This window comes from Beta vulgaris, chromosome 5 (assembly GCF_026745355.1).
Source record: "Beta vulgaris subsp. vulgaris cultivar EL10 chromosome 5, EL10.2, whole genome shotgun sequence".
NCBI lineage: Eukaryota > Viridiplantae > Streptophyta > Magnoliopsida > Caryophyllales > Amaranthaceae > Beta > Beta vulgaris.
Window position 1 is genome coordinate 16,378,237 of NC_079206.1, and position 17,905 is coordinate 16,396,141.

The 17,905-nt window shown below is 35.2% G+C and overlaps 1 protein-coding gene across 2 annotated transcripts; it reads left to right on the top strand.

Annotated features, from left to right (window-relative positions):
- The first annotated feature begins 5,265 nt into the window (after positions 1–5,265).
- On the top strand, positions 5,266–15,749 carry LOC104892920 (uncharacterized). Of its 2 annotated transcripts, none has more exons than XM_019249530.3 (10): positions 5,266–5,560; positions 7,630–8,415; positions 9,568–9,653; positions 9,762–10,216; positions 10,364–10,846; positions 10,984–11,272; positions 11,418–11,648; positions 11,731–11,855; positions 12,005–12,405; positions 14,908–15,749. In XM_019249530.3, the coding sequence occupies exons 1-10, from the start codon at positions 5,486–5,488 to the stop codon at positions 15,229–15,231; spliced, it is 3,255 nt and encodes a 1,084-aa protein (XP_019105075.2). In that variant the 5' UTR covers positions 5,266–5,485; the 3' UTR covers positions 15,232–15,749. The 2 variants fall into 2 exon arrangements, with proteins under 2 accessions (XP_019105075.2, XP_010677246.2); XM_010678944.4 differs by having other exon boundaries at positions 5,269–5,560; positions 9,762–10,255.
- The last annotated feature ends 2,156 nt before the right edge of the window (positions 15,750–17,905 follow it).

Consider the following 17,905-nt stretch of genomic DNA (forward strand, 5'->3'; position numbering starts at 1 on the left):
TCCATAGATTGTCAAAAATAACCAAAAACTTGAGTTCGGGGGTAAGGGTACAACACCGTCAGAAACCATGTTACCCATTGCTGGCCTACTAATTATCGATTTACGTCAATGTTCATGCAAAAGAATAACCAAATAATATTTTAAGCAACCTAAAAATAATTAGTCTAGGTTGGTTCATGAAATTAATTAAACTGATTAATATTAGAACATTTCTTTAGGTCTTTGATTAGCAATATATAACATGTGAGTGATAAAAGCAATAATAATGCAGGACAATCATATAATATGCATATAATAATCAGGCAAGCATATAATGATGAATGAAATTAAATAAAAAGAAAGAAAAAGGTTTAGAATATACAGTAGAACGATTTTATATTAAAGATCTACATCATGAAAAAAATGGTTAGTAACTTTAATATGAAAATAGGAATTTATTTAAGGACCCTCAGGATTATACAGTGGCTTGAGTCTGCGAGATTGACAACCTTTCGGACGAGTAATCGTGAAACCAGAAAATCTGAATGTATGTATGTAATTTGAATGTGTTTGTGTTTGAAAGTATGAGTTTTGTAGGAAAATTTTGTAGTTCTAGAGAGGTTCATAAGGTATTCGTCGAGTTTGAAGTGTTTTAGTGTGAAAAATTCGTCTTTTTATCTATATACAAACTAGGCCTATTTATAGGAAAAACGACAGTGCGCCTCACACACTAGCTGCGTTTGAAGCAGGCTAATGTGTCACGCGCATGATGCGACATGCCAAGTAGAAAGTGTACATGTGGTACGCGTTTTGAAAAAGATAAGAAAGAAAATCTGTGTCTCATGTCGAGAACTGCGCTTAGCACAGAGTAGTACGCCAGGCACATGGCACAGTGTGTGGCACAATGCCATGTGTCAGGAAAAGTTGCACCTGACGCAACAAGGTGTGCCAAGCGCAAGCTTGTGCGCCATGCACATGATGGTGCGCCACACACACTAGCCTGTCTTTTAACACGCTTTTGCCAGCTTTTTAGAAAACGCGTTTTAAAGATTTTCTTTTATCCTTTAATTCTGAAAATCTGATTTTACGAGATAACATCTGATTTTAACTATATAAAAAATCTTTTGAAAAAATTTTATTTTTTTTAATTGATTATTATTAAACAATTAATTGGACTTTTCAAAAGATTGGACTCAAAATACAATTAATTATCAAAAATAACTAATTGGGCATTGAAATAAGACTTTAACGTAACACTTTTCAAAATGGTTTTTGAATGGTTTGTCAGACTGCTCTGTCCTTGGATTGGACGACTTAACACCGTAGTATGTTTCATCATTGGATACTTGAATAGGGAGACACGATTTTGTGTCTACACCCTAGTACATGTAGCTAAGGCTTCCGTAGGTTGAAGGGTTGAAGATCAAAGTTCCCCTTCTGTTCTTTCTCTTCTCACTTCCTCTTTCGCAACCAACTCCTTCATTATCTTAGCCTCAAACCCGCACAACCTCATCGATTATTCCTGAAAATTGGACTTGGAAAACAGTTGGAATTTAACTAATCTTGGTTCGATTTTACCAAACTAAAGATGAAAGTTAAAGAAGAACAAAAAAAATTCAAAATAAAAGAATGCTAGAAGAATCAATTAACAAAAATATCTAACCCTCAAATTTCAGCAATATCAAGTTTCAAAATGATAAAAAAGAAGAGGCGAATTTTAAGAATTAACATATGGAAAACTCAAAATTACTATCTATTCTTCATCATACACCATAAAATTATCCAATATTTTGAACCAAAATATAAATGCAGAAATTCCTACCGCCATAATAATAACTTGGCATTGTTATATTCATTCGGTTGTGAATTGTAGGATTTAAATCGAATTGATCATAATTGATAGAAATTCACTAGTTGAGTTGAACATATCAATTCGATTAGTAGAAGATGTAATCAAAATTTTATGAGGAGAAAAATTAAGATAGTTATACCTTGACTCAACGAGATATCTCTTTCAATGAGCTTTTTCTTCTCTATCTCTTCTCCTCTTCTTTTATATGCGGACTTCCATGTGTTCTCAATTCTTATCTTCGTTTTACTTCTCGTTCAACAATGGTGTTTGAGGGCTGCGACAAGATGGACACCTCAGGGGAATTTAGATATAAGAAACCGTAAAAATGGGAGTTGAAGGTTTGCGAGGGTTATGAGGAGTGAGCTCTAAGTACTGATGGGGCCGGGAAGACCTCAGGGGGACTTATATGTGAAATATCGTAAACATGTTTTAAGTTAAAAGGAAAAAAAACGAGAAAAGCAAACTTTAAAAATGCATTTTAAATAAACTAGAAATTGAAAACAAAAGAGGAAAAGGGGCATACCATGGATAAGAACATCCATGCCAGTCCCTCACTATGAAGAGGAGAATAAATGAGATGAGGGGGCGGCGAGAGAATTAGGTTTGGTTATCCTTGTATTCAGTGGGCATTTACTTGACAGTAACTATCAGACTGTCATAGCGGATTTGATATTCATTCATTTTTTAAACTGACATATTTAAATTGGGTATCCTATAACCTGGCTCATAAAAATCGGGTACCCGCAAACTAGGTAGCCAATTTTTTTGGCTTAGATCACGAGCCACTATTTTACTACTGACATGGCTAGATACTCGATTATAAAATATTGCTAAATGTAATATCCCAGATATATATAAAATAGCGGAAGAAGTACAAGGTTAACAAAAATTAGATAATTGATCGAACTTGTTATTATTGTCCATTATTCATAGTTTTGAGCAATTACAATTACTATAACTCAAAGCAACTATAGATAAAATTTTGTAATTTTGCTTGTTTAAAGGGGTTAGTATGTAAGGAGTACAAACAAGTTTGATTATTTAGATTTTGTGTTCCCCTCAAAAAATGTAGGCGTGTATATTTCGATGTTTTCAAATACCATCCGTATAATTTATACCTTGTTTACTAACACCATATCCTTTTCGTAATACATGCAACATATGAAAAGTGATCAATGAACTGAAAAAGAGGTCAGATATAGTGCAAGTTATTTTTATTGGCCATGTGATCAAATAATATAATAGTGCACGTGAGGTATAAATGGGTGGTGTAAGTGAAGGCACAAGTGTTTTTTTAATACTTACAAAAAAATTATCAAATAAATATCAAATATTTTTTTTTTGAAAGAAAGAAAAGGGATTTCATTAATATTTCGCCAAACGGCACTTACAAGTCATTTCTGAAAAACATAAAATTCTAATAGAAATACATATCACCCTAGAAATGTAAACATCGCAGATTTGACTTAATTTTGCCTTAATAAAAATCTTCATCTGAAGCAATACAATATGTGAATTCGCTCTGGTTCGGCATACAATCTGCAGATGCGGAAATTTTGGGATGAACGTACTCCAATAGTGTTCCATAATTTTACAGAAGTTGTGAAACCCTAATTCTTCATGTTGAATCTCGAACTTCAACCAATGAGAATAATTTCTCATACCTAAAAACAAAAGAACCATACTCACAACTCCCATAGGGGAGAAGGAGATTTCCATAACAGAAACTAAAAACCCCATAAAAGGGTTTGAGAAAATCTCATAAAGAGATACTAATTTATTGAACAAAACAAGAAAATGAACTAAAAATTGAAAATAAAAGGGAAAAAGGGGCTTACCATGGATGAAAACATTAAACATTCATGGCAGCCCCCTAATTGATGAAGAAGGGGTAAGGGAGGCTAGGATTTTAGAGAGAGAAAAGGAGAGGGGAGGCTAGATTTAAATAAATATCAAATATTATGAAACATCTTCAAGAGGAATATGATAGAATTGCAAGAATACAATTCTACATAACTACGTATATTGTTGTTTTGTCTAAAAGTAATGCTGTAGCCTTTGAAAGAAATTGATATTAATAAATACAACAAACCTAAACGAAAGAAAAAGTGCAAATTCAAGTGGTTGCTCTCTCAAAGGTTCCGACTTGATTTCTCTATGCCTCTTTCGTGTCACAACAAATATTTTTTGTGATGCTGTTCAATTTAGTATTTCGTGATTATCCATCACAGATTGCACAATTTATAATTACTTCCGCTAAGCTAATTATACTCTCTTGATCTTTATTTACTTGCTACATTTTCTTTTTGAAAGTCAACTTTGACGGACAATTTTAATTTAGTTTTATAAGTAAAAATATAGTCATGTGGTGTTTTGAAAGATTCGTCTTCACATGTAGATTTATAATATTAAAGTTTAATACTTTTGTACTTGAATGAACAAGAGATATTCATGGTAAAAAAAAAACACTTTGAAATTGTGCAAAAGCAAATGTAGCAAGTAGATAAGAACACGGTGATTAAAAAAAATATATAAATACGAAGAGAGTATTACAATAATTAATCATAATAAAGAAGTTAAAATTTGGGGATTTCGATTCCCTCTAGGGTTCTCCTTGAGAGGTTTTCTCTCTAGGGTTTCTCCTTGGAAGGGTTTTTCCTAGCCTCCGTCGCTAGGTTTTTTTTTTCTTTTTTGAAGGTTTTTCTTCATTCTTTCTTCTTTCTCTTTGTTTTTTCATCACTTTTCTTCTTGATCTCAATTGTGAATCTTTGTAGGGGCTTCCACTGGTATTCGTACCGGTGGTAAGCCCCAAAAATCTTTTTAACTACTTCCAATAAGTATATCCCATCATTAAGATGATATTTATTATAGGACGATGTTCCATTTCTTTTTTTGTTCGTCTAATGAAGAAGGAAGATCTAACAATCACTCTTCTCAGTAAGAATCTAGAAGACCATGGGAGTATTTTCACCCAAACGAATATGCATCAGCGGAAGTTAAGCCGAATTAGGGCGAACTCACAGATTGTATTGCTTCAGATGAAGTTTTTTATTAAGGCTATTTTTTATCAAATCTGCGATGTATCTAGTTCTAAGGTGTTATATACCTATGTTGGAATTTTCGATTTTTCAGGAATTGATTGTAAGTGCCGTTTGGTTATCCCTTATCAATGAAATTATTTTTCTTCCTGTCAAAAAAAAAAAAAATCATAATAAAGGAAAAAAATCAGCAAAAAAAGGTAATATACTAGCAAACAAAAGGAAAAAAATCCGGACCCCAAAAGTCCAAACCAATCCCATTAAGAAACCCCATATCTGATATCTGATATCCCCACTCTTTTATAAAAAAAAAGTACAAATGCTTTGGAATTCAAAATATTCCAAAAATGTTTAAATTGTGGATATTTTATTTAACTTTTGTGTTTTCCATTATTTAATTGAGAGAGCGTGTAGTTGTAGATGCATGAAGAAGAAGCAAACAACACGTTGGTGATGACTGATGAAAGAGAAAATTAGCATAGAAAATTTCACTCCTAGTATAATTGGATTGGAGGAAAAACACAAGAAAACAAACTAACACAAACATATACATATAAAAACCTCACTCTTTTTTTTTTAATTTTCTCTCTCTTCTTCCTCTGTTTCTCTCTGTGTGATGAAGAAGAAACATTTTAAGTTTAAACCACTCCAAGAGTTGTACAATCATGGTCATACCCTTTTGAACACAAAGGTAAGTTTTTTCATAATCCAATGTCTTTTCTTTTTCTCCTCTTTTTTCTCTCTTGATTTATATATTTCATTGTTTTCATCAATCAATTTCTGGGATTGAATTTTTATTGCATGTTTCTAGAATATTCGTGTTTTTGGTTGAGTTTACATATCTGGGTTGTTTTTCTTTTGCTAAATTGAGTAGGGTTTTCTCTGGGAATTTAAGACTGAAGGGTTTATCAATGTGAGATTATTGCGCGTTTTTTTTAAAATAATTTGTATGTTAATTGTTAAGTTATTGTTTGTTCATCTGAATTTCATTTGGTTTTACTTTGAATTGTTCATGATGGGGATTAATTAAAATGATCGAATATTGGGATTAAGTTTTGTGGGGTTGCTCTTTCTTAGGTTTCGAATAAGATAATTGTGATTATTATGCTAATTGACCATGTATTTGTTTATCTAAGTGCCCTATTTATTTGTAAATTATTTATATGATATGATCAACCTAATAATTTGTAACAAGATCTTTGGCAATTAAATTTAATGGTGGATGGTGCACGTGTTAGGTAAAATTATTTTAGAATTAGATATAATATGGTGATTTGAGAGAGGTAATCCGCGTTGATTTGTTTTAATCTGTAGAAATTTTTGTATTAGTTTAGGGCCAGAGGATGAAGTCGAGTTGGATGACTGGATCATCGATTAATCGCGCTATTAATCAGAATTGTTCTTTGGTGTTCATGTCTAATAAATATCAGCCTCGTCGACCTGGTGTTTTGTTTTTAATTGGTATGATCACTTGTGGAGTGTTGGAAAACAATTTGGCGTCAAATAGCCTTCTAAAAGGTTTCATTTTTTTTTTATGCCGTTTCAATTTACTACAATATATTGGTATTTGCAATTTCTTCAGAAATGGGGTGCTTAGTGCTTACCTAGGTTACACCAGGTACATGATGACAACCTTCCCTTTTTTCTTTTTCTGGGATGAGGATTAAGCGGAGATTGAATTTGTAATCAATTTTCTTAGTAACTTGTTAGTTCTTATTTGAACTTGTATGAACATATTAGACCTAATTTGAAGTTAATCAATTATACACTTCGTTAGATTTGAGAGTAAGAGAACTTAGCGATACCATCTAGTAGTTTATTTGGTAGGTCTTATGAGAAATAAGCTCAAGGAATGCTTGCATTTCATGAATCTTTTTGGCAGTTACTTACCTGGGAAGAGGTCTTTTAGTTATTTGAATTAAAAAAGCTCCAAATATGGCTGCAAATGTCAGGGATGTACTTCAGAGATGCTGAATGTATCTATTGAAAACCCTGTGTTGATATTTTGGTCTGGTCTCTTTAATTCTAGAGCCAGTTTGCAACCATTTCAATTTCATACAACTTCACAGGCTTTTAATGGTTCATGCCAATGTTCGTGGATGTCACACGCTATTCCACCAGCCAAACAGGGATGAAAGTCAGACTTAATTATCCGGAGCTGCTGAGTAGACGGGCTGTTGCTCAAGGAATAAAATTTGCAGGGATAAAAGTTTTTCTTTGAAATTTATACACAGTGTCATTTTCAAGAGATATCAGGCTAAAGCTTGATCATGAACACGGAGCTTACTTGAATTTTTAGAAGTTGCTATAAGGTGTTTAAAATTTTGAACCTTAGGAGTGGGCCACAGGGCAAGCATACGTCGTCATGTAGTGTATATCTATACGTTTCTGATATGATATACTTATTAGTAGTGTGTTGTCCCCTCTTTTATGCAAGCCTTGAGGGTTAACTTCTCCACGAGCATAGTTTTACCATAACAATGTGCAACTTTGTATGTTTAAATTCTTAGAACCCGATGAATCACCCTCTTTAATTATTCTTGACGTGTGAAGTTGCTTTAATTGCTTTTTACCCAATAATACTGCTCTTAGTCTCATTCTTATTATTTTCTCGATAAAAATCAGCTAAATTTGTTCAAAATTTTCAAGAATAATCTATTGCAAACCTTGTTACAGTGAAATGTTGGACAGACAATGCATATGCCTTTTCTTGCCTTTCTAATGACCATTTCTGAAAGTCACCTCTGAAATGTACAACAGGCTGTTGGCTTGTCTAAAATCTCTCTGGAGGAGTCAGCTGTTAATCAAGTTTCAGCTGGTGACTTATCTCCGGAAAGAAAAGTAAAAAATCACAGGCAGCTGCTCAGTAGAGAAGCAAATAATATTCCTTCAACTTCTTGCCAGAGCTCGTATTCTGAAGATCTTCAGAGTTTGGACTCTACGAAAGCACCTGGTCATCTGCCAATGCTTCATAATGTAACTACTTCTCGGTCTACCACAGAACATGAGGATCATGATGTTTTTGACTGCCAAGGTGACGAGAATTCTTGTATAAGCAAAGATGATGGTGCAGTTACGATTAGCAGTGTTCATCTCAGTGGTGCAGATTATAAGAATGTGAGATCCACTGCAGCTTCAGTTAGTAGCTCTTGTGCAGAGGTTTTGGAGAAATCTTTAAATGGTCAATCTCTTAGAATCTCCCCAGCTGCTCAAATATCATCTGAAGAAGGTGGCGAGAATTTAGTGACAGCAAATAATTACTCAAGTGAAGTGCTGGTGCCAACAGTTGTCTTCGATGGACTAGGCTCATCTGAAACTTCTTTAAAGGATGAGCAAGATGGTCTAGATCACGAAATTAGTGAGAAAACCCATGTTTTTTCCAAGACTGAGGTTGTATTAAGTGATGAGAACCCACCAGCTGTTGCCTTGAACAGCTTTGATGAAATTCAATATTTGAAGTCTAATTCACCAGCTACAAGAACACAGGAGCCTTTTCTTTCGAGCCAGAACATAATTAATGAGAATGGATCAGATGAATTGGTGGATGTATGTTCTGTATTACTCTGTTGCTTCATTTTTGTCCCTTATTTCCTTTCTTTATGGGGGGAAGGGGGAGAAGAGTTTTTTTTTTTCCTCCAATTGCTCTGAAATCCTGCATTCAATTGTGTCTACTAGTTATGCATGCTAGAACGTCGTAGGATTTATTAAATTACTGGGTCTGCTTTCAGCGTCATATCATGTTTGTGACTTCTTATCTGTGTTTTTGTATTATGGGACCATAGAGAAAAAGCCTTTCTAAGAGCACCTGAGATTTGGCTACTGTTTCATAATGAAACTCTAGGGGATACCCTGAAAATATAATAACGTGGTCATGTTTCTGTTTAGAAGAAATCTAGTTGTCTCAGCATTTTGTAATATACTACATTAATTGTGAAAATCAGTTCGCAAATTTCTGTTGCTTTTCAGTTTTCACTTAGCTAAATTCCTGGTAGAGGTAAGAAGCTGATATGCTGAAAATAACAAGCTATTGCATAAAATCTAAGGTTGTTTATTTTGTGAAATCTCAGTATCCTGTTGAAAGAAAGATTGATGTGAAAAGTAGTTTGCAAAATTCTCTTGCTTCTCATTTTCAGATTAAGAGTAAGAGTAAGATTGTGTAAGAGTAAGAAGCCAGCATGTCTCTCATTTTCAGATTAAGAGTAAGAGTAAGATTGTCTAAGAGTAAGAAGCCAGCATGTCTTACGGCAAATTGAATTTCAGATTTGCATCTGCATCTGTGCCTAATTATTTAACAGATAGGGGAAGTTGTAGTTCATGTTTTTCCATTTGGGATATGTGCAGAAGTTATTACAAGAACTGCCTTGTCGTATTATTAGCTGTTTGGCTATATTAAAACAGATGTATGTGGTGCTCTAACTAAACTCAGAGCTTTTAGAAAATCTTCGCTAAATTTTTGCTGTATACATGTTGCTGCAAAATATTGATTCTTATTTCTCTCTCCACTCCAGATTCTTCCCTCTTCTATCCATTCTGTGTGTGTGCATGCATTTATTCTTGCATTTCTTGCGTTTAGGTGGTTTCTTGTGCTTCTTATAAGTGCTTCTTGATTCAGCAGGCTCTTTATTTTATTTTCCACTTTTCCGGAATTTCCTATTCAAGTTGTGTGTGGATTGACATAGCATGTTCCATATGGTATAGGTGAGAGTATGTGATATTTGCGGTGATGTTGGTCGGGAGGCATTTCTTGCTCTTTGTAGCATGTGCAGTGATGGGGCAGAGCATACGTAAGTCTTTTTTTAACTGGTGCATCTGGTCACTAAACATACTTTGAGGTCCGTGCAAAGCATGGTTGCTAATGCTTCCTTCTTTTTGTTTTTGGCTCATATAATTAGTTATTGCATGACCCCTAAGATGGAGAAAGTTCCTGAAGGTGATTGGTTGTGCGAAGATTGCATGTTGATGCAACAGCCAAAGAAACAAAGGCAAGCTGTGGCGCAGACATCAGACAATTCTTCGAAGCCATCATGTTTAAAGGAACTAAGTCACGGTTCACCAACAATGAATTCTGCTGTTCAGCATTTTGCTAAAAGGAGGACGAAACCTTTGAGTAAAGCTTCCTGTTTATCCGAGAAGAGACACTGGCCTGCGATAGATGTGAGGCCTGAAGCAAAGAAAAGACTTGCTGACAGAAGTGTTCAGTCACTGGTTCCTGGTTCAGGGGTGAAAACACGTCTAACTCAGATCTCTTCATTGAAAAAAATGGATAAGGGGAAAGACGAGGCTTGTCAGGTATCTCCTTTTGTTAATCTTCCTGCTAAGAAAGTGATGAAGGAAGCATGTTCATCAGGTTATAGATCACCCAAACCTGAACAACAATCTTGTAGAGGCAAGTTGTCTTGCAAATTCCCATGTAAATTGTCAACGTGGTGGAGTGGACATGTTAGTGTTTAGGTCAAGAATGTCAATAACTGTCTTTTAAATTTTCATTTTGCAGGATCTGTTAACAATAGTAAGTCACTTGATCGTTCAGACTCAAATATGCAAGTACAAGACACTCAGGATATGCATAAGAAGAGAAAATCAGCCAAGAAAAATGCTTCCAACTGTGAACTGAAAAAGGATCGGCCTGACAAAAAGATGCCCAAATCATTGTCACTAACTGGTGTTGGCTCAGTTCAAGATTTCTCAAATGGTCACCTTTCTGTTTCAACTATAAAGGATGTTAGATATGGAAGCGGAAGGAAATCCGCTGTAAAGTTATCGAAGAAGACCTGTCAACTCGTTTCACCATTTGCTGGCTCTGGTCCGGTGAATGTTAGCTCTCCTAGGACCAAAGTTCTTTCAAAGGTTGTTGATGATGCACAGTCATCTAGAAAGAATGTTGAGGACAAAAATGCCATCCAGGTCAAGGGAACTTCTAGTGTTAAAGCATTTGATTACCTTGCTCATTCAGGCAAAAACTGCGTGAATACGTTCGGTGAGATTCTACTAACATGTTCCGACTTGAACTTTTTGAACTGTGGTCTTTTTAGCACATTATGTTTTTTTGGCTTTCCTGTATCGCTCATCTAACAGTTCTTTTTTTCTTCCCCTTTTCTTTTTTAATTTGTGTAGCTGGATCTGTTGAAGAAAGAAAGTCACCCTGTCATTCAACAAGCTACTTGATCAATTCTCCTGCCAATATTGCCAATGCTTACACTGATCAGGGGGTGAGTTTATCCACTCAGAAACCTGACTTTGGCGATATCACAAGGAATGACAATGATCATTCAGTTGCTTCGTATAAGATTCTGCCGCTTGACTTTCAACACGTGAAAGTCAAGTCCATAGTTGATTCTGCAGATATTGACCATACAGTTCCTTCTGCGATTTCCGCTGTTCCAGAATCTGGGTCTGTTTGGAAGTATGTTTACTTCTTTATTTTCATTGTCCCTCTTGTCTGTGATTCATGGTTTATCTGTGGATCTTGAAGTCTCGGACGTGTTTTTATTTCCCCAATCTCACTCTCTTGGAGAATCTGAGTATAAGGTGTTAACATATTTGTTTAGGGGTGCGTTTAAATTGGAGAAAAGTGGTCAACTTCCAACTGACTGCTATGGGGTACAAGCACACTTATCAACTCGTGCGTCATCCAAGGTTGTTGACTTGGTTCATAAGTTCTCTCCCGAACTTCGGTTAAAGGAAGTGCCTCGGTTGCACACATGGCCCCTTCGGTTCCAAAATAATCACCTCACAGAGAAAGATATTGCTCTCTACTTCTTTGCTCAAGATTTATGGAGGTTAGTAATGTTGGAATCCTCATCTTTCTTTCCTTGATTTTTTTTTGAGTTATTTCTTTTAACTTTCTGGCACTTCGTGCAGCTATGGAAAAAGTTACAGGATGTTGCTAGAAGGCATGAGAAACAATGACTTAGCTCTAGAGGCCAACTTTGGTGGTTTTCAGCTTCTAGTTTTTCCTTCCAGCTTGCTTCCTGTGAGGTCACAGTGTAAGTTTTTTTTTTTAATATATATTTTGGTTCGTTAATTTACTGAAATTCCCTACTCCTTTGTTATTTGTTGACTGTCCATTTTCTGTACTACCTTCCTTAAAGAAACGTGTCCGTTTTGTCTCAAAATTTTAATATGCTTTTTACAGGTTGGAATTCTCTCCCATTTCTATGGGGTGTTTTTAGAGTGAGAAAAGTTGATGATCCTTTTCTCCCGAACTTGAATGCTGCAACCCTGAATCAAGGCTTGCACTCTTCTGATACTTGCAGATCAGAGAACAAATTTGTTTCTACACCAGTCACCGGAAGTGCCTTTGTATCTCGTACATCCCACAGTTCCATGGACGATACAGAATCTGTCAACCCTGTTGTTTTGCGATCTCCGGCTTCAATCAAATGTGGGGACCAATTCCTTAAACATCAAGTACCTTCCTTGGAGGAACATATGCATATGTTGAAAAATCATCATGTGCAAGCTGATACGACTTTATTTTCCCCTGATTGGAGAAAAGAGGATGCTGACAGGGGTCTATGTAATGACAACTTACAGGTATCATTCACCTGATGTTACTAATTTTCTTGTACACTGCAGTAGATTGCACTTGATTGGGTATAATTTACCTTGACGGGAACTCTTAGAATTTTACATAGCATTGCATACCAATAGTCCAATATCACTACCCTAATGACTTTTAACGAAATTCCTTCCTGGGGCATGGTGGGGGATGGGGATTCAATTGTAGCCTTTCCCCTACAATAACAAAATAGCTTGTCAAACCTTATCCCTCGGTTGCAAAGATAGAGTCTTTGTAGACCCTTGATTCAGAAGGTAAAAGAGGGACTTAGGTCTGATCTCTTCAACTTATTCCTCAACCTATCTCATTTCATCTGTACTTTTCTAAGCTTCTCTTAATTTTTTTGTAACTTTATGAACTTTTCTTAATTTTTCTGAACTTCTCAGAAGTATTTATTATTTTTTCCTAACTTGTAGTTATCTTTTCTAAAGTAGTTTGGACTTTTGTGAACTTTATGAAGTTCAACTTTTCTCACTTTTTTTGAAAATAAGTAAACTAAGTTGAAGAGAACATACCTTTGGCATCTCAATTTTCAAAAAAAAAAACATGGATAATTCTTGAGCAATTTATATTTGGTCCATATCACGCAAGGTTGAAACTTTGTGTTAGATTGAATTGATCCCCATTCCACCCCCTTCCCACCAAGACTAGGGCCGGCAAATGCAGACCCAACTCCCAAGCCAAATTTAGCCTAAAAATAGAGGTTAGAGTCGGGATTTTCAACCCATTTAATTACACGGGCTGACCCCATTTTTTATTTAATGAAACGACTATGGTAAGTGTTGATGTCTCCAACAAATAACGAAGTTGATCTCACTTATTTAACTCACTTTATATAGATTATCTGAAAACATTGTATTGGATAAATTTGATGTTTGATCAAAAATCAGAAATCTCTAACGATAAATCATAACAATTAATAAACTTTAAAAAAGCATCCTTGGTTTTTTTAGTGAATTTGTACATTTAGTCTTCTAAAGAACAAATTTTCTATAAATAATGATAATAATGACGTTTAAATGGGTTATATAGGTAGCATTTTTAATAACTAGGTCGTATTAGGTTTGATTTTTTTCAACCGATTTTTTAGCGGGTTAGGTTGGGTAAAAGGATTTTCATTTAGTTATCATCAACCCGAACACGAACATGAATTCAACCCAACTTCATTTGTTTGTCAGCCCTAACAAAAATTCAGAAAATAAGAGTTTAAAGAGAGAAGGAAATATAGAAAAAGGACTTAAATTATTTCTTTATTCTGAATTTCTTCTATATCCTCTGCCTTACAAGTTTAAGGAGTTTTAGTTAAATTGAATATTGTAGGCTCTGAAGGATGAGCCCATGCAATCTTCAAGTGAAACGCTATTGGAGCAGAATGATACATACACGATCTGCAATTTTTTTTAAAAAAACAAAGATATAAGGATAGGAAGTTAGATTTTCCTTTCTTATCAGTGTGGAGGCTCTCTATATATTTTTTGTTTATATATCTATCCATCTTTTTGGGTCAGTAAACCACACAGTAGGTAGGGGAAATGACCTTGGATCCAGAAAATTGGAGTGAAAAGCAAATATTATGATCATCATGCCAAACCACTAATGACCCATTTGGTAGGCAGTTTATATGGTACTCATGGTAATGAATTCATAGGTGAATTGGTATTCAATGTCTCACCCATTGTTCATGATACTGCTTGTCCATTTCAATTACCTCTTTCTCTATAAATTTCATCACCTTTCGTCACCGCTTAAGAGGTGGTATCGAGTGGTAACAATCTAACCGGTAATGGAAATGTGTGTAGAAAATGACATGTTTAGGGATGAAGTTTCATTATTATGGCATTGACATGAGAATTTTTATACAAAATTACATAGGCATGAATCAGGCCATATATAGCCGGCTATGAATCAGGCCATAAAGTCCATAATTTTCATTTTTGAGTGAGGCATGAGATACCTTATTTGTACAACGTAGCACAAAAGTGAAGTAGGCATATATAGTACAACCTGAGTTTCTGGCCCGTAAAGCAGAGAGCACAGCATGTTTTCAAGTCAGCTATGGAAACTGTTGCATTTTCCAAACTTGACAGAAGTTGAGCCTATACCATACTCCAGCAATGAACAATTTGAGGTTGGCACCCAAGCGACTATTTCTTTTGGGTATCTGCCCAAATTGTATGTTTACTTTAATTCAAAGACTTTATTACAATACAAGCCATATAAGATGGAGGTGTGATGAATTCATCAGTAATTTTAAGAATCAGACATCTTGAGAATCATGGTAGTCATTTGATGACTGATGTTCATGCTAACTTATGGGTATCTGAATTTGGCCGAAGCTGATTTAGAATGCATGGGCGAATTTTAAATGATTTCAGCTGGTTTGTTTTTCTTGAGTCTTGACTTTTTATCCTGCTCTGTATCTATGATACCTTCCTGAGCCTGATCTAATTATCTGACCCTACTTGTGAATCTGGCAGATGCATGATGTTGGTAGTGGGAGTTCCTTCTCTTTAGATTCCGGACCAGCAGGATTATCTGATGGTAGAGGGTGTGCCAAATCAGCAGAGCATGACGCACAGGTAGAGCCATTACTGAATCCTGCAAGCTTCAATGCTCTTAATCTTGACCTCAGCTTAGGCAGTAATAGGTCAGGGTCAGAAGAAGGGGTCGACTTGGATCTGGTTCTTGGCTGTCCCACCAAAAGTAAATATCAAGCTAAAGGTTTCATTAGAAATGGAAGTAAACAAGATCGTAGTGTTTCACTCACCCTCTCACTTGGGATGTCGTGCTCAAATAGCTGACTGATGGCTTGGTGTGGCTGCTTCTGCTGCTGCTAATGACCGGTCTTTTTCCACAGGGTTTAGATAATAGCTGTAAATAGTACATATATAGAACAAAGGATAGTATGTTATATGAGAATATATATAGTAATAGTTGAGGGCGTGATGATAGGTAAGTGTTTCATACATATGAGAAGTGTGAAGTTTGAGTAGTGATAAAGATCCTTTCAGTGGCGGCACACATGATGTTCCTTTGTTTGCTTTGGCTGGGATATTTTTCATGGTTTGCCCTGCCTCAAATAGTCTTTTTTTCCCCATTATTCCGGTTGTAGAGCTGATCCGGTCAGCCTGAAATGGCTTGTTTCGGTGGCTCACGCCATGCTAGGCGGCTTTCTTTTGGCTTCGGTATGGCCTGACGGTCCTAGTACCAGCCGAACAGCTCTAGGTGTTAATTTTGATGCACATCAGGATTTAAAGGTGGTTCGATGTACTCACTTGATGCATTTCTTATCAAAGGCTTTATACAGTTTTTTTTTTAATATTGAGAAAATTTTCATTAATTGAAAAACGAAATTACAATCTAATGATAATACAACCAAACATAAAACAGAAAGCAAGCATGCATTAAAGTGAGCTTCATTTGTTCTTATATACGATATGAAGGAAAAACAATTTCATTACTATTCTTGTCCAAATGAAACTTGTCTTGGGAGGTGGTTGGTGGGGATGGGTTATACGTCTTGGTGAAAAAGATCTCATATGATGAGAGGTAATTTTTTGAAATATTAAACTTAAACGATCTTCAGAAACAGATTGTCGCATCTTGTAGACCTCGATGTCCACAAGATGATAAATACCAAGTTCCTTGAACAAAAACATCTCCTAGGATTCTATTAATTGAATTAACAAAGAAGTCACATCATATGGTGACTTCTTACCCTTCTGCGAGGGTATACAAAAGAGTTTGTCTTGTAAGAAACCACCTACTTTTAAATTAAACTAGGCAATGATAAGCTCAACATTAAAAAGAGAATTAGTCCAATAATGACTAACTTAATTTCTTTCGGTGACTAGTTTAATCCATTAGTGACTAGGTCTACTTTTACATTAAAATTAGAACATCTCTTTTAATAATTTTTGTACAAAGTTTTGTCTTGCGAAATTGAAACTCAAAATGCATAGAGGTCGAAGCTGGAAGAACGTCGTCAATCGTGGCGATGGGACACCCCACCCTTGTTTCAAACCATTGACTTCGTGGGCGACTTCAGGTAAAACATAAAACCAAAAAATGAAAGGGAAACAGGAAAAAGGAGAGAGGACTTGATAGCCACCGTGAGGAGCGCCGAGCCACATCTTCCAAAAACAATCCTAAACTTTTGATTATTTGCAATAATGCAGTTTTCAAAAGATCTTCTCAAAACGATCATAACTACAATTTTATTCTTGTATATGTACCATATCCAAATTAACAAACGCAAGGATAAACTCCTAAACTAAAGGTAGTATGAGTAATTCTATAAAAGTTTTTAGATTTTGAAAAATTATTAGAATAGGCGATATATTAGACAAATCCAAACCTACATTCTTATAACAAGCTCATCCCATCTCTCTAACCCAACACAATCTCTTGACATCTCAACGTACCACCTATTCATCCCTTCTCTTTTTCCTTCCTTTGTTTCCTTTTGAATTTCTAACTATAGCAGAACAATTTTAAAAATAACCTGACAGTCATATTGAGTGGACTAAACTAGTTAATAAATGGATTGGAGAATGTGATTGTTGAAATAATTAAACCAATCACTAAATAAATTTAACTAATGACTATATTCTAAAAGGCAGGTCTGTTCTCTCCACCTTATTTCAGTTCAGTTCAGTTCAGTTCAGTTCAATTCAGTTTAGTTTAGTTTAGTTTAGTTCAATTCAGCTTTGGACAATACTTTTACTCTCACATATTACAATTCATTTCAGTTCAGTTCAGTTCAGTTGTTTTATGTCGAAAAGAACAGGCTTGCAGTCCATTCTCTTCTTAATATTGAGTTTTTTTTGTATCATTCCCTAATTTTAAACAGCAAGTAGATGATCTTTTACCAAACCAATAATAAGTATTTTTGAAGTCAATGTTTCAATAAAGTTGAGATCATTTGCCGAACAACAACAGAGGTGAAAGTTTCCGATTTCATGCCAATTCTTGAAAAATAAATTCCGATTTTATTGGCGGGTGGGGATTTTGTATTGGTGGTGTTGGACACTGCACTGATCCACCCAAGTTTGCATTAAACCAATGCCACAAGCTGAATACGACAGACAAACAAATTAGAGAGAGAATCCCAAAGAGTATCTTTGGAGTCAATTTTCAGTGATTGGTCTGCTTTTGTATGCTACTCATCTTAAATCATAGACTATATATATATACTGATATACTTCCTCCGTTTTTTTATAGATGCTACATATCCCTTAAATGGAAATGTCATAATAGATGCTACATATCATAAATGGATATCTTTTCACCATAAAAATCTTAAAATACTATTAAAAAGTTAATGGTCCCCCACCTTCTCTTTTAAAATACTCATACTTTTTCCTTAACAAATGATTTTTTATTCAAAAAGTGGTGGTCCCCTTCTTTCTCTCTCTACCTTTCTTAAAAACCCCCACTTTCTCTATGTAGCAAGAATAAAAACACGGAGGAAGT